The sequence below is a fragment of the Phyllobates terribilis genome, unplaced genomic scaffold, assembly GCF_046119375.1.
Source record: "Phyllobates terribilis strain yellow unplaced genomic scaffold, ASM4611937v1 Scaffold_2__4_contigs__length_985480577, whole genome shotgun sequence".
NCBI classification, from domain to species: domain Eukaryota; kingdom Metazoa; phylum Chordata; class Amphibia; order Anura; family Dendrobatidae; genus Phyllobates; species Phyllobates terribilis.
This window is the reverse complement of record NW_027362762.1, coordinates 512842631-512870222: the sequence shown is the minus strand read 5'-3', so window position 1 is coordinate 512870222 and position 27592 is coordinate 512842631. Positions and strand designations below refer to the sequence as shown.

At 43.0% G+C, this 27592-nt stretch overlaps 1 protein-coding gene across 1 annotated transcript in view; it reads left to right on the top strand.

Moving 5' to 3' along the window:
* Positions 1–6960: 6960 nt before the first annotated feature.
* CSF3R (colony stimulating factor 3 receptor) overlaps positions 6961–27592 on the top strand; it is a 78150-nt gene continuing 57518 nt past the window's right edge. The window contains exons 1-3 of the mRNA XM_073665908.1: positions 6961–7117; positions 24330–24470; positions 26394–26504. Of these exons, the coding sequence (XP_073522009.1) occupies positions 26453–26504 (52 nt within the window). The 5' untranslated portion in view covers positions 6961–7117; positions 24330–24470; positions 26394–26452. The remainder of the gene's footprint in view (positions 7118–24329; positions 24471–26393; positions 26505–27592) is intronic.

Below are 27592 nucleotides of genomic sequence, written 5' to 3'. Positions count from 1 at the left end.
GTTTTCACATGTCAGGGGCTCTCCAAATGCGACATGGCATTCACAATCTATTCCAGACAAATAACGCTCTTTCCTTTCCAAGCCCGGCCATGTGCCCAAACAGAAGCTTTTGACCACATATGGGGTATCAACGTGTTTGAGAGAAATTGCATGACAAATTATGGGGTCCGATTTATCCTATTATTCATTGTGAAAATTACAAATTCGGGGCTAAAACAAGATTTTCGGGAAAAAAAATTTAATTTTCAATATGACAACCTAATGTTATCAAATTCTGTGTAGTAGCTGTGGGTTCAAAATGCTTACTATACCCCTGGATAAAATCCTTGAGGCGTGTAGTTTCCAAAATGGGATAACTTGGGGGGGGGGGTTTAACTGTTTAAGCACATCTGGGGCTCTTCTGCAGACCATTCCATCAAAGTCTGCATTCCAAAACGTCACTACTTTCTTTCCGAGCTCAGCCGTGTGCCCAAACAGTAGTTTTCCTGCACATATGGGGTATCAGCGTACTCAGGAGCAATTGCACAACAAATTTTGTGGTCCATTTTCTTCTGTTAACCTTGTGAGAATAAAAAATTAGGGGCTAAAAGTACATTTTTGTGGGAAAAATTTGATTATTTTATTTTCAGGGCTCTACGTGAAAATTCTGTGAAGCACTTTGGGGTTAAAGTTGCTGACCACACATCTAGATAGATTCTTTGAAGGGTTTAGTTTCCAAAATGGGGTCACTTGTAGGGGGTTTCCATGGGTTAGGCACACCAGGGGCTCTCCAAACCCGACATGGCATCCAGCCATTTTTGCATTCAAATAGTTAAATGGTGCTCCTTCCCTTCCGAGCCCTGCTGTGTGCCCAAACAGTAGTTTTACCCCACATATGGGGTATTGGCATACTCATGAGAAATTGCACAACAAATTTTGGGGTCCATTTTCTCCTGTTACCCTTGTGAAAATAAAAAAATTGTGGCTAAAGTAACATTCTTGTGAAAAAAAGTAAAATGTTCATTTTTTCCTTCCACATTGCCTTAGTTCCTGTGAAGCACCTGAATGGTTAATAAACTTCTTGAATGTAGTTTTGAGGACTTTGAGGGATGCAGTTTTCAGAATGGTGTCACTTTTAGGTATTTTCAGTCATATAGGCCCCCCAAAGTCATTTCAAAAGTGATGTGGTCCCTAAAAAAATGGTTTTGTAAATTTTGGTGGAAAAATGAGAACTTGCTGATCAACTTTTAAGAATTCTAACTAACCAAAAAAATTATGTTTCAAAAATGATGCAGATGTAAAGTAGAGGTATGGAAAATGTTATTTATTAACTATTTTGTGTGACATAACTCTTGTTTAAAGCGCACCTGTCAGCAGGATTGTGCACAGTAAACCACATACACTGTCAGGTGGGCGCCGTTACACTAAGTAAAATGATACCTTTGTTGATGAAATCCGTCCAGTGGTTCTTTTATAATCTTTATTTTAATTTCTGCCATAATGAGATGCTCGTGCTTCAGGGCAGGCCTTTGGGGAGAGGCTGTAACTAGTGCACTACTTATGTATTCATATCTCTGGCTTCTGATTGGTCACCGTGCTTTCAGTGACCAGCCTCTTATTTTAGATACTGCCTGTGTAACTTCTGTGCCAAAGTGAAATTTGCATTTGCATGCCCCAAAATAGCCCCCGCTGCCCGAGCTTGCTCAGTAGCATTTCTCGGTTGCCGAGAGATGCTACTGCGCATGTGACTCGCCCCCTGGGCCGTGGGGCACTCGGATACGGACAATTGGGAAACGGTGGGAGTAGTAGTGGCAACCCGGTTCCGTGGCTCAGGGTGGTCAGGCCAGTGGTAGTCCGTTATGTGCTGATGATTATGTCCGACTACGCCACCCGTGGATTGCGGTTATTAGGAACCGCCGCTGCATGCAGACCGCTGGGGCTGATGATGTGTGCAGCTGGGGTAGTGTGACTCCCCACGGGAAGAGTGCGGCCCCAGGGCAGTATAATGGATGGTGGTAAGAGTCCCAGTACCGGTAGTGCTGGAGGCGCGAAGGAGCACACAGACAACAGGTTGCAGTCCAGGGTCTTTACTAGAACAGGTAAACTGACCCATAAACAGTCCCGGCTAGGAGGGGACCTGGATGTCTGAGAGCAATTGGGAGATTGGCCCTGGTCAGGGTGAGGGTGTAGGCCTACCGTGCTTTCTGCGCTCCTTCTGACTATCTCCTCCTTATAGGATGACAGCCCACGCTTCCGAGCTCTCCGTGTATTCTCTCCTGTATGACCTGCGACGTGGGTTCCTTTCTGCTCCCAGCCTTGTACGGCTTTGCTGGTCCCTTCTGTTGTGGCAGGGCCTCCAGGCTTCTTAGGCCAAGGAATATACAGTCCCCTGCGAACTGGTTATCTGCTGGGGGATGTGGAATCCTCCCAGCCTCAGACACCAAAGTCTGGTAAATTAAGTCCGTTATCTGCCAAGACAGGCTCTCTTCGCCTCTTGTCTCTGGCTTGTGGCTCTCCTCCTGCCATACTTCCTCTTAGGTGCAATACAACTTTCTGTCCCTGCTCTGCTTCGCGACACATCTCAGTGCAGAGACAGGCCATCCAGTTCTCTCTAACCCTGCCCCCAGCACCAGCTTTTATAGGGGCAGCCTGCTCCCCTACTGGCCTGAGACAGGAGGTACTGCATGCTAATGTTCCCCTGACTAGAGAACCTCCCCCTTGCTCTCAGACACAGCTTTATTACATTTTGTGGCATCCAGGCCAGGGTGACACACATGCGCAGCGCCATATTGCTGCAGGCAAATTCTTTTTTCTCCAGCAAAATGGCGCCCACGCGTGCTCAGTAGCATCTCTCGACAACTGAAAGATGCTACTTCGCATGCGCGGGCGGCAGGGGCCATTTTGGGGCATGTAAATTTCACTTTGGCTCAGAAATTACACAGGCAGTATTTAAAATAGAGAACAAATGGAAGTCAGCTCACCCTCCACGGATTTCAGCGTGTCGAAGCCAGGAAGAACATGTGGTCACACGTAGAATCAAATGCAAAAAAGAAGTGAAAAATTCCTGCTCCAAAAAGTTATATTAAAAAATTCCAAGTTTTTATTACATCATTTTAAAATCTGAAAAATTGTCAAGCTTGACAAAGAACGCTGGCTGGCATTGGAAACGCGTTGCTACGTGAATTTCCATGTACCTTGTGACCTCATCAGATTTTAAAATGGTGTAATAAAAACTTGGAATTTTTTAATATAACTTTTTGGAGCTGGAATTTTTCATTTCTTTTTTTGCAGTATTTAAAATAGTAGGCAGGTTACTGAAAGCACAGTGACCTGTCAGAAGCTAGAGATATGAATACATGAGCAGAGCACCAGTTACAACCCCTCCCCAAAGGCCGCCCTGAAGCACGAGCATCTCATTATGTCAGAAATGAAAATAAAGATTATAAAAGAACCACTGGACGGATTTCATCAACAAAGGTATCATTTTACTTAGTGTAACGGCGCCCACCTGACAGTGTATGTGGTTTACTGTGCAAAATACTGATGACAGGTGCGCTTTAAGGGAATAAGAATTAAATGTTTGAACATTGCAATATTTTCAAAATTGTCACCAAATTTCCGATATTTTCACAAATAAACGCAAGTCTTATTGAACAAATTTTACCACTATTAAGTACAATATGTCACACAAAAAAAACTATTTCAGAATCAGCGGGATCCGTTGAAGCGTTACAGAGTTATTACCTAATAAAGTGGCACTGGTCAAATTTCAAAAAATTGGTCTAGTCATTAAGGTCAAAATTGGCTCGGTCACTAAGGGGTTAAAGAAGCACTCCCATCAAAGTTTTTTTTAAATGTATTACAGTCATCAAATTATATAATACTGTGTACTTACAATTACTCATTTTGCCTTTCTACCCAGATAATTCTTCTCTCTTCTTTGCTTTATGTAGAAACAGGAAGTCTCTTTTCCCAGCACAAATCATTCCCCTCTTCAACTCCTGACCCAGCAGCTTCTCTCCCCTCCTTCCCTGCCAGGGACTTTTGTAGTAACTTATCACGCCTACAGGGAAAATTAACTTCCTGTTTCTACATAGATCTTAGAAGGATTCAGCTAGTCAGTTTTTAATGACGTGATGTCATAGACTTAATGGAAAAGATAATTATTAATGGGATAGAAGGGCAAAATGATCACTTTCTAAGTACACAGTGCAATATAATGTCATGACTGCAATATATTAAGAGCATAACATTTTTTGATGGGAGTGCTTCTGTAAAGATGACATGTCATCAGATCAAATGTGGCCAGTTTTTGTTATTTTATTCCGCTTGGTCCCCTGAGTAATCTGGATCCAGGTTTTGTTTTAATCTGTCATACGGTTCCAGAGATTTGGATCCAAAATTAAAAATATTAAAAAAAATGATCCAATGGCGCTGTCACTCCAATAAATTATTAAAAAACAATGTTTTTATTAAAACAGTGCATTTCTAGAATAGAACAAACTGCTCTCTTCATCTGATTCAAATAAAAACATACATTCAAAATAACCAACATTCTTATAAAACCCCTTAACCAGATGTGGCTACTCAAATTCTTGAATCATGTTAGGCTGTGGGTTGAACTAGATGGACTTAGTTTTTAAGGTTGAAGGAAGACTATGTTACTATGTTTAACCCCACCACCACTTCTCTATAGCTCCACAGCAAATTTGCCCCATTTTCAATGTGATGCAAGTTAACTGCAGTGTGTATTAGCCTGCATGCTCTATGCATTTATGTAGTCCTTCCGAGGCTAATGTAGATAATTTAAAAATCCAATAGCTTTCTCTATCGGCCTTTGATGTCTATCCGTAAAACTGCCCAGTATTTGTTCTATTATGGTAAGCTCTAAGTTAGTAGGATTTTTTTCATGTACATGGAAAAAATGCCTCGACAGGCTATGATCCATAACTCCATTTTTAATGTTAGACCTGTGCTTATTCATCCTAAAATGTATTGGCATAATGGTCCGTCCCAAATACTGCAATTTGCACTGACATTGTAGGGCAAAAATCACATATGAACTTTGATAGTTTTAAAAACTTTTTATCGTCCCCTGTGACTGTGGATGTAAATTGTTTTTTACCAAACTGTATCCATTTGCAACTCTTACATTTTTGATTGCCACATTTAAAAGTTCCATTATTAGTCAATAAATTACCTCCATATCTACAATCCCCTCCCTGATAATTATTTTTCTTCCCAATCTGACACTGGCACTATCATATTTTTCAGATTCTTGTTGCATCTGTACACTACCACTGGATCAGCAGGCAATTTTTTTGATAAAATAGGATCACTCCTCAAATGAACAAATGTCTTCTTAGGACTTCTTCCACTTTTTTATATGATTTATTAAAAGTTGTCGCAAAACTAAATTGAAACTTATTGTTTGCATAGAATGTTTTATCTGATTTTGTGGCGATTTTAGCTAAACGCACATTCTGTGTAAGCCTTCTAATCCTTTCAAAAGCATCTTTTAGAAGTTGTTTGGGATATCCCTTTTCTAAAAATCTCCCCCTTAAAATCTTTTATAAAAGTCCATTTCAGATGCATAATTTTTGCGAATCTGCCAGAACTGGCCATATGGAATGTTTTTCACCCAGCTAGCTAGATGTCCACTATGATAATCCAAATAACTATTGACATCTACCTGCTTGAAATTAGTGCAAGTCTGAATAGCACCATTGCTCACAGAAATCACCAAATCTAAAAACTCAATAGACCCACCTGAAAAAGTAGAGGTAAATTTCAGTCCCCATTTGTTATGGTTCAGCTCTTGTATGAAGCTATTTGCCTCTTCTAATGAGCTGGTCCAAATAAAAAACAGGTCATCTATGAACCGTTTATAAAATAGAATGCGACCCATCGGCAGGAGCGACTGGGCAAGGAACACTATCCAGAGATTTGGGCCTTTTGGGATTTTTTCCAAGGGGGCATTGCTTACATGGCAATAATGCATACAAACTTAAACTCACACCATCACCATCCCCCAGAGAATCAAGTGAAACACGACCCTTTGGCAAAGACCAAAAAAATAGCACTAAAGAAAGCCCATGTCTCAGGAACCATTTGCCGGTTTTAAAAACAAAATTGAAGGAGAGGAGCAGGAATAAAATAAGAACAAAAAGTGACCACTTTTCTCCTAGTGACAGTCCCTCTTTAACCCTAACTTAATTTTAGAGTTTTAGGAAGAATTAGGATTATCTTCGTTGTAGGTTGCAGAATATTTTTAGGGGCTCACAGCAGTTTCATATAAAATACATAAAACAATACAAAGGTAGCGCTACATAAAACATGTCATTCCTTACCCAGTGTATCCTTATTATTTTTGCTTCATTACCAATATTTCCTGACAGAATCTTGACACCACAGTTATCAGCACAAGTTAGCTAACAGCTTTGATGTCATATCATCAGATCACAAAAGAAGAACAATCCTCAAAGTGAAACACCCACTCTGGTATATTCCTGGCAGAACATTCAATTTGCTTTTCCTTCATTGTGTGGGTTCAGAAATCATATTATTCATACAAACACCTATTCTCCATGACTCCCTTGTAAATATGCATGTTTCGGTAAGGAATTTTGTCACACTTATATTTGCAGACTTGTTTTTCGAGCGTGGACTGTCCATTTAAGCTATATATTTAATAGTGTTTATGTCAGAAGATAAAGGGGGAAAGGAAAAATGGCGCTGGTCCTGGAGGCAAGTAGAGATTTTTTATTCTGCACCCTGTAGTGGACAGCCCCTTTAAGTTTAGTGCATTTCTACATATCTAAATATTATAAATATGACGTGGTACCTGTCGATTCTTAAGAAACAGTAAATATAAAATTGATGCAAACTGAACCTGGAAGTGTGGTTATACCATCAGTTGTTTTTTCGCGTGGGTCTATTTTCCCCCCTCCTCCTGCTTCGTCATGTGTGCTTAATGTTCAGGGAAGTATTTTGCAATTTCCAGTGGGTTGGAGAGATGGTAACGGCATCATTAGACTGGGAACAGCTGCTGGTACAAAAGCTTCATCACAGAGACAGGAAAACCAATATGCTGCCTGATAAGTCACATGGACAGTGTGAGCAGGTGAAAAAAGCTTTGGTGAGTACAATGACTTTTCTATATATGTAATAGAATTGATTTAGATATAGGAAAATAATTTTAGGGAATGATTCTGCTGCGTTTTCTAATTTGGGTATCTATACACATGGACATGTGTCAGATGGATAAATTAGTGAAGAGAGTGTATTGTTAATTAAATACTCATGGTATGAAAGGCTTAGACCAGTTTTTAAGGCAAAATATTGTTTTTTTTCTATGTATTGTGATTGCACTTCTAGATAGAGAAAAGACACTTGGAGCATCCTAGAACTAGTTCTGTCCTACTGAGCCACGACTGTTACAGAAAATATTGTCGCACATTGATAAAGACTGGAGAACCTTACACCAGTTTAAGTAAGAGAGACATTTGTAGAGCAACAAGGAAAGTGGCAAGCCTTAGTGCAAATTGCGACACACCAAAAACTGGCTTAACCTGCCAAGTACTGTAAATGTGTCTCATGGCCTCTTTGTAAGGAGGAATTTACTATTTGATTTGTTTTGTTAAAAAGTTGCAAAATATAGTACACATCATATATGTGCTATGATTTGTGACTTTTCACTCCTTTCACTGTTTCTAAAAGTAGAGAGAACAGTAGACAGGATTTAGAGGGCGCAGAGTTTTTTCTTGCCTTACAGAGAATGTTCACTACTTTTAAAGACTTTATTAATGGACTCTGAATGGTGCAAAAGACAAAAGGCAAAAATAACACTTATTGGGCTCCTCCTGGATTCCTCATTAGATGATTGACCTCTCGATGCTGATGATCAGTTGGAGCCTTAACAGACTGTTTTTTCTGACTTGGGAACGGAGAGGATTTTTATTAGGCCACGGCCCCACTATCAGTATTCGGTCAGTATTTTTTTTCTCAGGAGTGGCAGCCAAAACTATGTGAGGAACAATCAGAGAAAAGGTATAATAGAAACAACTTACCAATTCTTCATTTATCACCCACTCCTGAGAAAAAATACTGACCGAATACTGATAGTGGGGCCATGACCTTAAGGTGTAAATTGTAAAGTTCCTTGTTTCTACGAGCACTTTGCAATTTTACTCTTTTATAGACTTGAAACAACTTTAAGAGTTACACAGAACATCTTTACATACAAATTAGTCAATCCTTAAGGGTATGCTCCCACCATGAAGAGCCGCTGCAGCCCTGATGCTGCAGAACAGCAGATGAGTTAGTCTTTAAGACTGCCATAGGCTTTCTGTAAGAGAATGTTGGTCATTTAGTATCCTGTTCAGACAGGCCAACCGCACTTTTATGTGGTAGAACAATCATTAAAAGGGTTGTCCACTACTCAGACAACCCATTGTCAATCATTCCCTTTATAAAATAATAACACCTAACTCACATTCAGTGCTGTTGGCACTGACTCTCCCGGGCTCACGTAACATAGTTATGTCATGCGATCCCTGCAGCCAATCAGGGGCCCTAATTAAGACATCTGGGGGAAGTGAGAGCTGCGGCTTCTCCCTCACTTCCTCTGGATGTCAGATTTGTCCAAAGGAGGGGAGAGTGAAGCAGCTGCAGATTGGCTGCAGGAATCACGTGACTTAACCGCTGGAACGACACCAGAACCAGAGCTGAGAATAGGTGTTATTTTATAAGGAGGGAACATTCCCTTTAACATGATCACTCCGTGCGCTCAGAAAAGCATTGTTGCTGTCAGCACATGTCCTATTTCCAAATTACATAAGATGATCAACTGCCGAGAATGGTAATATTTAATATTTAGCAAGCTTAAAAATTATTTCACCCAATGAATGCATGCTCTGCAGGTGATTGACATTCCTGTCCCAATTATCATCTCTAGATAGAGAGGTCTTAAAATAAATAATTTCTCTTGAGATGTTCAATTTTAATCAGGCAAATCATTTTTTTCGCAGAGTAATATCTAGATGTGCTGTAGTTTTATTGAGCAGTAGAATAATATAGTCATGTTTCCACATCAGTTTTCTTTTTAATTATCCCTGTTTTTTTCGAGAATTTAATTAAATTTGATCTGCAGAACAAAAAAAGAACCAGATCACATCGGCTATATTTCTAGGTATAGCAAACGGCAAGCAGCCATCAACTGGATAAATCTGGTTCTACTACCTTGTTTGTACAGAAGCCAGAAATTTGGGATTTATTGCTCATAGTTAAAACCTAACAAAATAATATTCATGCAGCAATTTTTTTCATACTCCTCCTGCAAAAAAATCTGTTTGTTTTATTTTTCATATCCATGTTGCCTACCTTCAGGTTTACAATTTTATTACCAGATTAGCTATGAAAGAAGGGTTATAGCTGAGGGTGCATATATCTGTGTTCTAGGAGGGCATCAATAAATGACTCTGTCTTTGCTAGGTATTCAGATGCATGGCCAGGGTATCAACCTGAACCTTTACACTGTGTAAAACACATCTTTAACCCCTTTAAAGCCTGGGGCGTATTAGTACGCCCCAGGCCATCACCCCCGGTTCAGTGAGGGCTCCGGTGCTGAGCCCGCACTGAACCGAGCACACGTCAGCTGATTATTACAGTAAACAGTGGAAACCCCCCCACAAGTGACCCCGTTTTAGAAATTACACCCCTCAAGGATTTTATCCAGGAGTATAGTGAGCATTTTGAACCCACAGGTACGACACAGAATCTGATAACATTAGGTCGTCATATTGAAAATTTACATTTTTTTCCCAAAAATCGTGCAAAATTGTTTGTTTTTAAAAACATTATTTGATCTGCTGCTAACTTCTTGCAGCTAAAAAACACAAGACACCTTCACAGGTCTTATGGAGTCTGTAGAATTAGCAGTCAACCAATTAGCCACAAATTACAAACTTCTCTTTGTGTAAGAAACTAATGAAACCCCCTCAGAGCGAGTCATCACTTCCCATACTAAACAAATGTTGCCAATAGTACTCAGCAAACAAACATTTTTGTAATGGGATGGGAAGTTGAGGTCTTGATACACAGGAGTCAGGGTTTTTGACATTTTCTTAAAAAATAAAATGTATTTTAATATTGAATTGTTGGCAGCAGTAGATTTTTTTGGGACTTTATATGTATTTTATCATACGACTGTGTCAGATATTGGGGATATCCCTTAAAGGAAATCTGTCAGTAAGATCAAGATGGTGTTAAGTGTTCTTGGTGTAACAGAACTCTTCCCAGGCCTCTGCCTCTTGGTTGCTTCCTCAGGCTCCTTAACTAGTGTGATATCTCACTGTCATGTGACATCAGGCTCCAGGCAAGTAAATCAGACACTGAGCTATCAATCAAGCAAAAGAGGCTGGTGCTGGGCGGGGAAACACCCTGGGGAGGCAGAGACTAGTTAAGAGAGCTGTCATGCCCAGAGAACTTAACAGCTCATTTGTATATGAATGAAAATGCTAATTTTTGGGGAATGAGCAACAGACTTGATGATGAAAAGCTTATTTGCACTTATCCTAAAGGCCCTGTCACACTCAGCGATACAGCAGCGATCCCGACAACGATACGACCTGTCAGGGATCGTTGCTGCATCGCTAATACATAGCTGGTGAGCTGTCAAACAGGCAGGCTCACCAGCGATCAGGGGAGCAGCGATATCGTGGAAAGAATCTTTCCACGATGTCCTGCTCTGGTTACCAGCCTGTTGCTGAAGCAGGAGCAGGCTCGTAACCATGGTAAACAGCGGGTTACTAAGTGCGCGCGTGCCCCTAGTAACCCAATGTTTACCATGGATACCACTCTGCTACGGTGCGCGGGAGGTTACCGTTCACCTTAGCAGAGTCGTATCCATGATAAACATCGGGTTACTAGGGGCATACGCGCACTTAGTAACCCGACGTTTATCATGGATACGACTCTGCTAAGGTGATGTCACACTGTCACAGAATACTGGAGGTAGGGGGCCTAAGCTGACCCTAAGCTGGGGCCCTGACTAATCCCTCACCCTGGAGGTACTGTTAAAGGTACAGAGGTCCAGGCCGCCAGCGTAACCCCTACCTCCTGAGGATCCCTGCACCTAAGTAATCTAGTCCTGAGAAGGACCCCGATCACAACAATTGGGAACCAGAAATAATATGCCCACACACAGTATTTAGACGAACGAGACAGTACAAGGGAAAAACCAAAACTACCTTGCATACAACTTCTACACAACTACAACAGAGGGAACACCAACGGGAAAGGAGATAAATGATAAAGCGAGGAAAGGGAAAAAACACTTCCAAATACACTTATCTCAGCAACTCCAAACACCACGATCCGCTCTGTAAGTCTGAATGAAAAGCTTTCACCGACACCTCCCAAACAGACCTGCAGGAATATAAAGGAGTCTCACTAAAGAAGCATTGATTGCAGCTGGGCGAGGCTGGACCTCAGCTAGCCCAGAGAGAGAGAGAATTAACTCCTACACTGCCGAGAAAACACAAAGCACCAACAAGTCAGCTGCGAGAAGTCAGGCTGTGTACTCGTGACGATCTTCGTGGCAACACACCCGTGACAGTACCCCCCCTTCTACGAGGGGCCTCCGGACCCTCAGGGCCAGGTTTATCCGGGTGAGTCGTGTGGAAGGCCCGAACTAATCGGTCTGCGTTAATATCCGACGCAGGAACCCACATCCTCTCCTCAGGACCATACCCCTTCCAATGAACCAAGTACTGAAGGGACCGGCGATTAAAGCGTGAATCAATGACCCTCGATACCTGGAACTCCAAGTTACCATTGACAACCACAGGAGGGGGAGGTAAAGGTGACGGTACCACCGGCGCCACATACCTCTTAAGCAATGATCTGTGAAACACGTTGTGAATTTTAAACGTAGGGGGGAGGTCAAGACGGAATGCCACCGGATTAATAACAGAACTGATTCTGTACGGCCCGATGAACCTGGGACCCAGTTTCCAGGAGGGAACCTTAAGTTTAATATTCCTGGTAGACAACCATACCTGATCGTTCACACTTAGGTCCGGACCAGACACTCTCCTCCTATCAGCCATACGTTTGTATCGGTTCCCCATAGTATTCAGATTCTTCAGCACCCCTCTCCATACTGAAGCGAGAGATGAGGAAAATCGTTCCTCCTCCGGAACCCCCGAAGAGCCCCCCCTACTGAAAGTACAAAACTGGGGGTGAAAACCATATGCCCCAAAAAACGGGGACTTACCAGTGGACTCGCTCCGCCTATTATTGAGAGCAAACTCTGCCAGAGGTAGGAAAGAAGCCCAGTCCTCCTGGTTCTCTGACACAAAACACCGAAGATATGTCTCCAAGCTCTGGTTCATACGTTCCGTCTGACCATTGGTCTGAGGATGAAAAGCCGACGAGAATGACAAATGCATCCCCCGCCGTGCACAAAACGCCCTCCAGAACTTGGACACAAACTGAGACCCCCGATCAGACACCACCTCGGAGGGTACCCCGTGAAGCCTCACAATCTCCCCAATGAACACCTGCGCAAGAGTTTTAGCATTAGGGAGAGCCGGAAGAGCGATGAAATGTGCCATCTTGCTGAACCTGTCCACTACAACGAGTATGACCGTTTTACCCGAAGACGGAGGGAGGTCCGTAATAAAGTCCATAGACAGATGAGTCCAAGGACGCTCCGGGATCTTCAAAGGTAAAAGGGCCCCAGACGGTATGTGAGGTCTTAGAGCGCGCACAAACCCCACAGGACGCGACAAAAGTTACCACCTCTTTATGTAAGTTAGGCCACCAAAACCGACGCGAGAGGAGATCCACAGTTGCTTTACTCCCCGGGTGTCCTGCAAAAACTGAGTTATGGTGTGCCTCGATCACCTTTTGTCGCAACTGATCTGGAACGAACAGTCTCCCCGGAGGTCCAACAGGGGCGTCCCCCTGAGCCTCCAATATCTCCTCCTCCAGCTCAGAGCATACTGCCGAAACCACCACCCCCTCCTGAAGAATAGGAATCGGGTCGTCCGTATTCCCGGCCCCAGGGAAACTACGAGATAAGGCATCCGCCTTTACATTTTTAGACCCAGGACGATATGTAACGACGAAATTAAACCTGGTAAAAAACAATGACCACCTAGCTTGTCTGGGATTCAGACGTTTAGCGGACTCCAGATATAGCAGGTTCTTGTGATCGGTGATGACGGTGACCGGATGAACTGCCCCCTCCAAAAAATGGCGCCACTCCTCAAAAGCTAACTTAATGGCCAAGAGTTCCCTATTGCCGACATCGTAATTCCTCTCAGCGGACGACAATTTTTTAGAGAAAAAGGCGCACGGATGCCACTTACCAGGGGACGAACCCTGTGACAATACTGCTCCCACCCCTACCTCGGAAGCGTCTACCTCTACAAAGAATGGCTGAGACGCATCAGGTTGAATGAGTATAGGTGCCGAGGCAAAACATTTTTTCAAGGAGGAGAATGCTTGACAAGCCTTGTCAGACCACCTAGAAAAATCCGTCCCCTTTTTAGTCATGTCTGTGAGAGGCTTAACCATGGACGAGAAATTACGAATGAACTTCCGGTAATAGTTAGCAAACCCCAGGAAACGTTGTAGTGCCTTAAGATTCTCCGGCCGATCCCACTCAAGAACTGCCCGCACTTTCCCAGGGTCCATACGAAAACCGGACGCTGAAACCAGGAAGCCTAAAAACTGGAGTTCCTGTACGGCGAACACACACTTTTCCCACTTGGCATACAGTTTATTATCCCGCAAGATCTGTAACACCTGTCTAACGTGCTCCTGATGAGACACCAGATCCGGCGAGTAAATTAAGATATCATCCAGATATATGACAACAAACTGTCCCACCAGGTGGCGAAAAATATCATTAACAAAGTGTTGAAACACCGCCGGGGCATTAGTCAGACCGAATGGCATGACAAGGTTCTCATAATGCCCCTCCGGAGTGTTAAAAGCCGTCTTCCACTCATCCCCCTCCTTCATCCTAATCAGATTGTACGCCCCCCTGAGATCCAACTTAGAGAACCATTTGGCGCCCACGATCTGATTAAAGAGATCGGGAATAAGTGGGAGCGGATACGGATCTCGGACCGTAATCCGATTAAGTTCACGGAAATCCAGACAAGGGCGTAGGCCTCCATCTTTCTTCTTAACAAAGAAGAACCCCGCGGCCACCGGTGAAGATGAAGGTCTAATATGCCCCTTAGCCAGACTTTCAGAAATATAATCCTTCATGGCCTGCCTCTCAGGACCAGAAAGGTTATACAACCTAGCTTTAGGTAACTTGGCCTCAGGGAGCAGTTTTACAGAACAGTCATACTCGCGATGAGGAGGTAGTTCCTGACACCCATTCTCTGAGAATACATCCTCAAAGTCCGCCAGAAATGGAGGTAAGACCCAAGGAGTAACCGCACCGATGACCGTGTTCATGCAGTTTTTATTACAGAATTTACTCCATTGGCTTATCTCTCTGGTTTGCCAATTAATAACCGGGTTATGCTTAGCTAACCAAGGAAGGCCCAACACTATAGGAGTGGGAAGACCCTCCAACACGTAGCAAGACAACAGTTCTTTATGTATTGCCCCCACTTGAAGTTTTACGCCATGCACAGCTTGCAAAAAACTTCCCTGACCGAGAGGCCTGGCATCGATCGAGAATATGGGGATGGGTTTAGCCAACTCACTCAATCGCATACCTTGAACCCGGGCAAACCGAGCATCAACCAGATTAGCCCCGGCCCCACTATCCAGAAGAACAGATATCCTCTCAGTTCTCGTACCCACCACCACCTCCGCCGGTACGAGAAACTGAGACGAACCTAGGGACGAAATACCTACTCCCAGATTGCCGTCCACCACACAACCTGGGATCAACAGTTTTTTCGACGACTCTTTACTCTGCAAGGGACGGGATGGACACCCCCCAATAAAATGTCCCTTTTTCCCGCAGAGGAAACACCTTCCTGTCTTATGGCGCACCACCGGTCCCCTTCCCCGAAATGATGTCCCTCCTAATTGCATAGGCTCCTCCGGACTGACCAGGGGAACCACCATATGAGGGGACCTTGTAGGAGGTGGAGACATTACAGGGGGTAGAGTTATCCCGCACCTCTCCCGAAGCCGTCTGTCAACGCGAATAGCAAGGGCCATAGCGGCTTCCAGTGACGCGGGAGAGTCATACTGTGCCAACACATCCTGTAATTTGTCGGATAAACCATGACAAAACTGGCTCCTAAGAGCCGGGTCATTCCACTGGGTGTCCGTGGCCCACCTACGGAACTCCGAACAGAATTCCTCCGCCGGACGATCTCCCTGCTGAATCCTACGTAACTTAGACTGAGCAAGGGAGATCCGATCTGGGTCATCATATACGAGTCCCAGAGCAGCGAAAAACCTATCCACAGACTGGAGAACCGGGGAGCTTGGGGGAAGAGAGAACGCCCAAGATTGTGGGTCCCCTTGTAGGAGCGAGATGACAATTCCCACCCTTTGTTCTTCACTGCCCGATGACCGAGGCCGCAGCCGAAAGTACAATTTGCATGCCTCCCGGAAAACAAAAAACTTGTCCCGCCCCCCAGTGAACCTGTCAGGGAGAGCTACTTTAGGTTCTGGTCCGGCTTGCTCCAGAGGATGCAAAACCTTGGACCTAACGTCCGCCAGCCCCATGGACAAACTCTGCAACTGCCGAGCTAGACCGGCTACTGGATCCATGGTAGCTGGAGAAAAACTAAGTTGGTCGGTGAAAATGTCACACTGTCACAGAATACTGGAGGTAGGGGGCCTAAGCTGACCCTAAGCTGGGGCCCTGACTAATCCCTCACCCTGGAGGTACTGTTAAAGGTACAGAGGTCCAGGCCGCCAGCGTAACCCCTACCTCCTGAGGATCCCTGCACCTAAGTAATCTAGTCCTGAGAAGGACCCCGATCACAACAATTGGGAACCAGAAATAATATGCCCACACACAGTATTTAGACGAACGAGACAGTACAAGGGAAAAACCAAAACTACCTTGCATACAACTTCTACACAACTACAACAGAGGGAACACCAACGGGAAAGGAGATAAATGATAAAGCGAGGAAAGGGAAAAAACACTTCCAAATACACTTATCTCAGCAACTCCAAACACCACGATCCGCTCTGTAAGTCTGAATGAAAAGCTTTCACCGACACCTCCCAAACAGACCTGCAGGAATATAAAGGAGTCTCACTAAAGAAGCATTGATTGCAGCTGGGCGAGGCTGGACCTCAGCTAGCCCAGAGAGAGAGAGAATTAACTCCTACACTGCCGAGAAAACACAAAGCACCAACAAGTCAGCTGCGAGAAGTCAGGCTGTGTACTCGTGACGATCTTCGTGGCAACACACCCGTGACAGGTGAACGGTAACCTCCCGCGCACCGTAGCAGAGTGGTATCCATGGTAAACATCGGGTTACTAGGGGCAAGCGCGCACTTAGTAACCCGATGTTTATCATGGATACGACTCTGCTAAGGTGAACGGTAGCCTCCGCGCACCGTAGCAGAGTGGTATCCATGGTAAACAGCGGGTTACTAAGTGCGCGCGTGCCCCTAGTAACCCGATGTTTACCATGGATACCAGCCTGATCGTTGGTCCCGCTGGTCACACACAGCGATGTGAGCTGACCAGCGGGAGGCCAACGACCAAAAAATGGTCCAGGAGACTTTGCAGCGATCAGCGACCTCACAGCAGGGGCCTGATCGCTGCAAAGTGTCACACATAGCGACATCGCTAGTGAGGTTGCTGTTGCTTAACCAAAACCGTGACACAGCAGCGATCTCGCTAGCGATATCGCTATGTGAGACGGGGGCTTAAGCCACTGAAGGTACTTACCCTAATTAAACACTTGTTTTAATCACTTAAGGATAGGGAGATTTTTTATTTTTCCAGCTTTGCTTTTTCTTCCTTTTCTTCAAAGAGCTATAACTTTTTCTATTTTTACATTAACACAGCCATAAGAGAGCTTGTTTTTTATGGAACGAGTTGTGATTTTGAAGAACAACATTTTTTTGAAAAACTAATATGCTGAAAAATAGAAAAAATTCTAATGGAAGTAAAATGCTAAAAAATGCAATGTTTTTTTAGGTTTTGTCATTATAGGGTTCATTATATGATAAAAAATTGCCTTGCAGTATGAATTTACAGGTCAATAGTGATACCAAACTTGTATGGACAGCACACAGACATTATGTTTGTCTGAATGAGCCCTAATGCTGAGATCACTTGCATTAAAATAAATTTGACTAAAATGTGTACATCTAAAGGGGTTTTCCCAAGACCAAAGTTAATTTTAATCGTTTAAAAAAATGTCCCTGTCCTGCGTCTGGATTTGAACCCTTGATCCTGTGGTTGGCATCTCTTTCCGCTGAGCCACAGCATATATACCTTTTCTTTGTGTGGTTTAGGGCTGTTATCTTTTTTTATGTCGGTTTTGGGTAACAGGTGTTTTTTGTTTACTCTGTCTGCCCTATCACCTTTCAGGTGCAGCTTTATATACTGGTGGTGTTTCCTGCTGGTGAAAGACTTTGTTGTATTCATTCACTTTGATGTAGTTTAAGTTGGTTGCAGTTGTTTCTTGTGTGATTCCTTTATTCCTCAGGGAATTGCTACTCTAGCGATACTAGGAACTGCTAAGGACATTCAGGGTAAGCCGCCATCAAGTGGGGGTGTCATTGTGCTATTTTAGGGTGCCAACCTCCACGGTCAGGCAGGGACAGACCAGGGTCAGAAAAGGGCCTATCCTAGTCTGAACAGAGTTCTGTCAGGTTCAGGTATTTGTCTCTCTGGTATGTACGCTCCCGATGTGAATGTGCTTTAGCATTCATAACAGTCCTTATGCTGAGATAATCTTCTAAATGTGCCCCTGCTATGTATGTACTGTGTAATGGATGTGTCTGACCATGCAGGGACATGGTCTGATCAAAGCACATCTCCAGGCCAGGGGAGGAAGCAAAAGAGGGTATACAGACATGACAGCAGGGGATCACTGTTAGAATCTATGTTGTTTTACTATCGGCCATCTTGTTGTGGTTTGCTGGCTTCTAGTCTTTTCCTCTGGTGCTGGGTGTCTTGGTCATGTGATCTCTTCACTCTTTATTACTCAGCACCTGTCTCCCATTCCCCGCTGGACATCAGTGTTGTTAAGCTTGTGCTCTGGCTAAGTTGCCTTGTTAAGTTCTTTGTGCTTTGGACAATTGATACCCTGGGACTTCTTGTTCCACCAGTTTTGTTCCCTTTAATCTTCGTTTCTGCAACTAACTTTTCCTGTTTTTGCTCCCAGTCGTTAGATCTTTTAGGGACCCCTTTCCCCTTCCTTCAGGTCTCTGTTTGAGTTCAGTGCAGGAGTTTCGGTGGGGCTATTCACAAGGAATAGGGCACCAACCCCAGCGTAGGGTTAAGCTGAGTCTCAGTGCAGGGACAGCTTTTCCCTCCTATTCCTTAGTTATAAATTGCAGAACATAACAGTATGTCCAGCCGCATTTAAAAAAAGAAAAAAAAAAGTTTTTTTTTCTCCTCTCCTCTTCCTGGAGTTTGTTCAGTATGAGTACCATCCAGGAGCTTGCTCAACACTTGCAAGGGTTGACTCTGGAGGTTGCCGGTCTTCAGCAGTACGTGAGTAAATACCCTGCAGAACACCATGAAGAACCTAAGGTAGGATTACTTGAGTGCTTCTCGGGGAAGCTACAGGATTTTTTTTCATTTAAAAATGCTTGTTTGTTGTATTTTCGGCTCAGACCTAGATCTTCTTTGAGTGAACTACAGCGTGTAGGGATTATTATGTCTCTATTGCGTAAAGAACCTCAAATCTGGGCGTTTTCCTTGTCTCCTGAAGATCATTGTTTGAGGTCTGTGGAGGCATTTTTTGATGCCATGGGTTCGCTGTATGATGATCCTGATTGAGTTTTATCAGCTGAGGAAGAGCTCAGACAGCTCAAACAGGGTTCTCTTGATGCTGAGAGTTTTTGCACCCTGTTCAGATGATGGTCTGCAGAGGTCAGGTGGAACGACCATGCACTCAAGTTTCAGTTTCTGGCAGGCTTGAGTGAAAGGGTTAAAGATTTGCTCATTGTATTCCCTGCACCTGATACTCTGCAAGTTGCCATGTAGTTAGCTATCCGTGTGGATAGAAGGTTGAGGGCCAGACAGAATGAGAAGTTTCCTGTATTACTGGATTCTGTTTCTCACGATTTTCCTGCCAACACTGGGGAACCTATGCAGGTTGAGGCAATGTCATCCCATTCCAAGGAGAGGGACAGGAGGTTCTCTGAGGGACTTTGCTTGTATTGCGGTAAGGCTGATCATTTTTTAAAGCAATGTGAGGTTCGCTTAAGGAAAGAAATAAAAATGGTCAGTAGAAATAACACTCCCGTTCGCATTGTGTTTTTACATTCTGCTCGAGTGTTTTTTCCTGGTAATACAACCTGTCAGGGTCGTTCGATTCAGTTTCAGGTTATGGTCGATTGTGATTCTGCACTTAATTTGATTGATCAACAATTTCTTGAAAAGTCTAAGTCTGATTCTGAACCTTTGTCATCTTCTTTTCCTGTGGTGGCGATTGATATACTCCCCTGGAGCATGGGAGCATTCTTCGAAGGATCACTGGGTTTCCGCTTACTATGAATATGGAACATCAGGAGCAGATTGACTTATTTGTACTTGCTAAGTTGCCTTCCCCGGTCGTCCTGGGGTTGCCCTGGTTAAAAGTGCATAATCCTTTGCTGGACTGGTTTTTCTGGTTCCATAAGATCCTAGGGTAAGGGGTGTTATGGTAAGTGTTGTAATGTTCACATTGCGGCTGTTGTGAAGGGGGAGTTACCTGAACCCATTCAGGATTTTTGGAGAGTTTTTTCGGAGGTGGAGTCGAAAGCTTTACCACCATAGAGATTACGATTGCGCTATTGACTTCGTCCCTGATGCTAAGCTCCCTAAGAGTCGGTTGTTTAATCTGACAATTCCCGAGAGGGAGGCTTTGAAGGAGTACCTTCAGACTAGTTTAGCTGCAGGTCACATAAGACCCTCTAAGTCTCCTGTGGCGGTTGGGTTCTTTTTTGTCAAAAAGAAGGATGGGGGTCTTAGGCCATGTCTGGATTTTCCGGAGATTAATAAGATCACTGTGCGCAATCCTTACCCGTTACCACATATTCCGGATTTGTTTAACCAATTGACCGGAGATAAATGGTTTTCTAAGATTGACCTTCCTGGGGCATATAATTTGCTGCGGGTGAAGGACGGAGATGAATGGAAGACAGTTTTAACACCCCGGAAGGACATTTTGAGTGTTTGGTGATGCCTTTTGGGTTTACTAACGCCCCTGCATTTTTTCAAAATTTCATCAATGACATTCTGAGACCCTTGATCAGTAGGAGTGTTGACATTTTGATTTATTCATCGGATCTTGAGTCTTATTGGCAGAGAGTCCGCGAAGTTCTTCAGATACTGAGAGATAACACACTCTTTGCTAAATTGGAGAAGTGTCAGCTTGCTGTCCAGAAAGTTAGTTTTTTGGGTTACTTTGTCTCTTGTGATGGTTTTGAGATGGACCCTGTGAAAGTTCAGGCTGTGCTGGAATGGCCGAGGCCTGAGGGTTTGAAGTCCGTACAGAGGTTTTTGGGGTTTGCCAATTATTAAAGGAAATTCATAAAGCATTTCTCTGTCATCTCTAAACCCATTACTGATCTCACCAAGAAGGGTGCTAATACAGTCCAATGGTCCACTGAGGCTATAGAAGCTTTTGAGTATCTCAAGGAGAGGTTTAGCTCTGCTCCTGTTCTTATCCAGACGGATGAGACCAAGTCATTTTTGGTTGAGGTGGTGCCTCATCTATAGGTGTAGGGGCAGTTCTGTCCCAGGAGGGTGAGGATGGGGTGCATCCCTGTGCTTTCTTTTCAAAAAAATTTTCTGAGACAGAGCTCAACTATGATGTTCGGAATCGTGAGTTGTTGGCTATTAAACTCGCGTTCGAGCATTGGCGACATTTTTTTGTTTTGGAGGGGGCTCGACATCCTATACTGGTTTTCACTGATCATAAGAATTTGATTTATCTGGACGCAGCTAAACATTTGAATGCCCGTCAGGCTAGGTGGGCACTGTTTTTTGCCTGGTTCAATTTTTCCCCGGGACAAAGAATGTTAAGGCTGACGCTTTGTCTCGTAGTTTCTCTCCAGCGGTGAATGCTAAGAGGGAGGAGTGTATTTTGCAGAGAAGGGTGGTGGTGGCCGCATTGGATTCTGAGTTGGAGAATAGCATCCTAGGAGCTCAGAGTGCGGCACCAACTAACACTCCGTGTGGTAAATTGTTTGTGCCTAGAGCCTTGAGGAGAGAATTGTTTGTGGCATGTCATGAGTCTGGGTTGGCGGGTCACCCACGGATTTCGGAAACTAGGAAGTCTATCGGTCGGAGGAGTTTCTAGTGGCCAAGGTGGGAAAGGGAAGTCATCAAGTGGGTGCGTCAGTGTTTTGTGTGCGCTAGGTCGAAGGTCTCTCACGCTCAGGCTGCGGGGTTGCTGTGCCCCTTGGAAGTTCCTAGTTCACCATGGATGCACCTGGCCATGGATTTTATCACCGATCTGCCTTTATCAGAGGGTTTTTCTGTCATCTGGGTTGTTGTGGACCGGTTTAGTAAAATGTGTCATCTGGTTCCGTTCAACAAGTTACCTTGCACTAAGACTCTTGCTAAGGCTATTGTGAAGGAGATTGTCAGGCTCCATGGTGTTCCCACGGACATTGTTTTCGATAGAGGACCACAGTTTGTGGCTCGCTTTTGGCGTGCTTTTTGTGACAGATTGAAAATTCACTTGTCATTCTCGTCAGGGTATCATCCAGAGTCCAATGAACAGACTGAAAGGAAGAACCAGGATGTCGAGCAGTTTTTGAGATGTTTTGTGGCAGACAATCAGGAAATGTGGTCAGAATTTCTACCACTTGCGGAGTTTGCCCTTAATAATCATACTTCTTCCTTGGCTGGTTGTTCTCCCTTTTTTGTTGTACTGGCAGGTATCCATCTTTTGGTCCATTTTCCAAAGTTGGGACTGCTGTACCGGAGGAGGACAATTTTTCTGGTGATTTGGAGAGGGTTTGGACCAGTGTACGCCTGAACCTTAAAGAGGCTAACAGGAGATCAAAAAGGTATTTTGACAAAAAAAGAAAGGAGTCCTTGTTTGCTGTTGGGGATATGGTTTGGTTGTCCTCTAGGAATCTTCGTTTGAAAATTCCATCTAAAAAACTGGGTGTAGAAAAAGAAAGCGGTCTATGGAGCGCTAGAGTGATCACTGAAAAAAGCAGATTTGGGGCTAAAAACATTTAACAAGCCCTTTCCACAACGCGTTTCGATAGTAAACTATCTTCATCAGGTAGTCACTCTAGCGTTCCATAGACCGCTTTCTTTTTCTACACATAGTTTCCATTCCCTCTTTGAGGGTCAGAGGCAGGAGCAGCTTTGTGGATCAATTCCCTACTATTCCTGCAATTCTTTTCCACTCATCAATCAAGGACCTGTGGCAAGGGAGCCGCCTCCTTCAGACTTAAGACTGCGGTGACTCACATCCAGTCCCGGGTCACGTGGTCCATAACCAGGAACCCGGATGCGGCAGGCACAGCAAGCGGTCCGTAGCATACAACACGTGGCAAGCCTACTGGCCCGCACCACTCAGTGAGACTCATCTTGTCTCCTTTCCCCATCTACTGGCAGTCACCTGGGTTGTGCAGGGGTGCACAACTCCAGCGGGTGAGTGGCCTCTTGGCCGTCTCTTATTCATAATTGTCCATCTGGTCCTTCACACAGCACGCTTCTCTCCCCTCTTTCTTCTAAAAAACTGGGTCCTAAATTTGTGGGTCCTTTCAAAGTGGTTCAGATTGTCAACTCGACAGCGGTGAGGTTGGGCATTCCCTCATCCTGGAGGATTAATTCTGTGTTTCATGTGTTGTTACTTAAGAAGGCGGACACGCCTGATAAGCAGGTGAAGCCTACTGTTCCTCCTGTTGATGAGGATGGTGAATTTGAGATTTCTCGCATTTTGGATTCCAGGTGGCATAGAGGAAGATTACAGTATCTTGTGTCCTGGAGAGGTTTTGGCCTGAAGATAATTCCTGGATGAAGGCCAAGGACGTCTTGGCCTCAAGTCTAATTAAGACTTTTCACAGGAGATTTCCTGGTAAGGCTCGGCCTAGAGGATCTGGAGGATCCTCGTAAAAAGGGAGGTACTGTTAGAATCTATGTTGTTTTACTATCTACCATCTTGTTGTGGTTTGCTGGCTTCTAGTCTTTTCCTCTGGTGCTGGGTGTCTTGGTCACGTGATCTCTTCACTCTTTATTACTCAGCACCTGTCTCCCATTCCCCGTTGGACATCAGTGTTGTTACGCTTGTGCTCTGGCTAAGTTGCCTTGTTAAGTTCTTTGTGCTTTGGACAATTGATATCCTGGGACTTCTTGTTCCACTAGTTTTGTTCCCTTTAATCTTCATTTCTGCAACTAACTTTTCTGTTAGGAGGTCTCCTGCTTTTGCTCCCAGTCCTTAGATCTTTTAGGGACCCCTTTCCCCTTCCTTCAGGTCTTCATTTGAGTTCAGTGCAGGAGTTTCGGTGGGGCTATTCACAAGGAATATGGCACCCACTCCAGCATAGGGTTAAGCTGAGTCTCAGTGCAGGGACAGCTTTTCCCTCCTATTAGTTCTAAGTTGCAGAACATAAGTATCACAGTTGATTCTTTCTTTGAGGTAAAACAGGCAGTGAAATTTCCTGTCTGTATACTCTATTTTGCTTTCTTCCCTGCCCAGGAGATGTGGTATGATCAGACCATGTTCTAACATGGTGAGACACAGCCATTACACAGTGCAAACATAGCAGGGGCACATTTAGAAGATTATCTCAGCACAGGAACATTTTTAACACATCTAATTGTGGAACTTATTTTTCTTCCAAGACCTATTAATTAAAATGTACTTTGCTGGAGGGAAAACCCCTTTAAATACCTTCATACAGCTACAGTATATATTTGTATATCTAAATGTATAATTAGCTATGGTGAACCTAGACTTTAACAAAGGGCCATATATCTATTAAAATATTTTCATGTCACAAAGTATTGAAACGTGGAAAGAACATTTTACTCCTAGGACAAAACCCCTGTGCTGCTTCCAACATCTTATTTAATGCATTGTCTTTGACACAGTAGGGAATATAAAATTACTGTTTGTTCTCAGTGGAGGTTTCCTATCCTGCTTTCGCTGGAAATTTGAGAGAAGTGTACAATTAACTGTAATTTCTCTTTTTACTGAATTTATCAGAGGTGTAACAAGTAGTCATCTACCGGACCTTATAGAAAAACCTGGAACAGCGCTCCACCGATCTCACCGATCCATGGTCTTTATCAACAGCAAATGAGTGCAGAAGACTATAGTGAATATAACAGATTTTTAATAATGAGGGTGAGTGTTTTTTTCTGAAAAAAAAAGTATGGTATGGCATAGTCTGGTATAACAGCAATATTCTAATGTATTCTATAGATTGTTTTGTCTGCAGCATAATAATAATGATTATAAATTACCTAAGAAATTTGGATATATTGTATATAGAAGTAGAAGTCATAAAATGTACATGTCTACATAATGTTAAAATAAAGCTTTTCTTTTCCAGGTTTATTATTACACAGGATTATACAAATTAACCAAAACTTTGATTCAGATTTAGGGATTTTCTGTGATTGAATATCTATCCCTTCCATGTGAACATTTCTGCAGAGTTTTCATGGACTTCTGATTAGTGGAGCACTCTCAGATACTATGCATAATTCTTCCTAGACTGTGTAATAATCTTAAAGTACTGAGATTTCTGTCACTGAAAATCAATGCTGCATTCTAAGCAAAGGATCACTGAAATCAATGACATTTTGCTGTTAAAGAGTGAACATTTATTACTAATTGCCCTTTGTTGGGGAGATTAGAAGAATTGCTCCTAAAACTAATTTATAAAATGGCACATTCCTTCTAATAAATGTTGCACATTTGAAATGTATTCCATTTTAAAAATCACTTCAATGAGCAGTTATAGATTTAAAGAGAATCTGTCACCTCATTTGATCTGTCTAACCTATTAACCCCTTCATGACCATGTTTTTGAATTTTCGTTTTTTGCTTCCCTGCTTTCCAAAGCCAGAACTTTTTATTTTTCCGTCAATATGGTCATGTGAGGGCTTGTTTTTTATGGGACGAGTTGTAATTTTGAATGACACCATTGATTTTACAATATAGTGTACTGGAAAATGGGAATAAAATTCCAAGTGCAGTAAAATTGTAAAAAAATGGCAATTTTTATTTTCTTTCTTTTTTAACAATGTTCATTAAATGCTAATACTGAGCTGCCATTATGATTCTCCATGTCATTATGAGTTTGTAGACACCAAACATGTATAGGTTCTTTTTTATTTAAGTGGTGAAAAAAATCCAAAGTTTGTATATAAAAAAAGGAGCCATTTTCTGAGATCGTAGTGTCTCCATTTTTTGAGAACTGGAACTGAGTAAGAGCTTATTTTTGCGTGCTGAGCTGACGTTTTTATTTATACCATTTTGGGTTAGATACGATGTTTTTATCACCTGTCATTGCATTTTATTGCAATGTTGCGGCGACCAAAATACCGTAATTCTGCCATTTTGATTTTTTTTCTTGTTACGTCGTTTACTTATCAGATTAATTATTTTTCTATTTTGATAGATCGGGCGTTTCTGAAGGTAGCGATGCCAAATATGTGTATTTTCTTTTCTTTTTTATTTTACTTTGAATGGGGCAAAAGGGAGGTGATTTGAACTTTTATATTTTCTTTTATATTTTTTAAACATTATTTTGCACTTGTTAATTGCTTCAATAGCCTCCTTAGGAGACTTTAAGCTGCGACACTGATTGCTTATGCTACACATAGTAAGTCACTCAATATGAAAAATGAAAGGCAGCACTCACTAAATCATAAATAAAAAGTCCTTTATTCCAGTGCAAGGGACTTCATAGAGTGCGGCAGGTATCGGGAGGAGCAGACAAGGGAGCAGCGCAGAGGACTACGGCCGTTTCGCACCTTCCGGTGCTTCTATGGGTCCAAATGACTACACAGATTTACACTTTCCCAGTTATTAGAGTTATTGACTGGTTGTGTTGATCTAGCGAGGATATATTGATGATGATGAGAAAAAAATTATAGTTGATAAGACACAATGTTGCTATTTTCTGAATCTCTAATTATGTACAGCATCATAAAGTACTAATGCCTATGGTACTATTCTGCTGTTATGACTATTTTCTTCCTTGATACTCCATCTCTGACTATTTATTATGTATACATGACAAAGTATTTTTACTTTTAGGCTTAACTTGATGTAGGCAACCTAATTCTTGCATAGTTTATGGGGTAAAAATCAAAGACATGCACAACTACCTGGGTGTGCTTTTGGTGCTGAAGCTTCTCCTTATGGAAGGTAAGTCAATGTATGCCTCGTATGTCTTCAGTAAATGGAGTGTAAATGCAATTTTCACAAAAAATATACTTGATTTGAAAATTATGGGTAGTGCTTGCCCTTCTAAAAGAAAAAAGACTGATATGTATGACTAAAGGAGGAATGTTGAGATCTATATCTATTGATATATACAATTCTCAACATTAAAATTGCAACACATCTCTTCAAATTCAAATAATGGCGCATAGTGATTTATTCTGTACTGTAAGTGAAAGTAGTTGTTGTCACATACCAAGATTAAAAGGTCAAACAATGTTTACACAATCAATCAGAAGGTGTTTGAATGACATTGGGCTACAAGCCAGAAGTTGAGCTACAGGTGTTCTATTGACCTCACACAACTGCTTTGAAAGGTTATCATGGTGCACAGCAAGATGGTAATGGAGGTTGGAATGGAGGTCTATCCTCTTTAGCTCTTTAGTGATCAATTCCATTTTTGTCTAGGATGCAACTATAGCCAGAGGTTGGTCTGGAGACCATGCTAGCAATGTCATAAGGAGATCTTTACGAGGGAATGTGAAAGAGTCCAATGAGTCATTTTCAACACAACAATACTAAGTCGCATGTTGCCTTTGCTACTCTGAGCAAGCCTAAGCTTGCTACCATGGCTTGCAACATCTCCAGACTTGTCTCCCATAGAGCACATCTGGGACATCACTGGTCGGCAATTGAAAAGGGAGCTGGTAGCAATGGATCTGGTTGATTCACGTGTCCAAGTGCATTCAGCGTGGCTGAACATTCCTCAGACAACCATTAAAATCTCATTTATAACATACTAAGGCGCTTAAGGAGGCTGTCCACTACTTTATACTGATAGTAGTCACGGCAGGGCCGCCTCCTTTTGATTTGAATAGTAGTCAGATGTGCAGCATCCTACCATGCCCACTATCAGAAGACCTAGTAGCTCTGGAATTGAGCTAGGCCAGCGAGAACGGCTGATCGCCAGGGGTACCGGATGTCGGACCTTGACTGATCAGACATTGATGAACTATCTTAAGGTTAGGTCATCAATGATAAAGTAGTGGACAACCTCTTTAATACTGAATAAA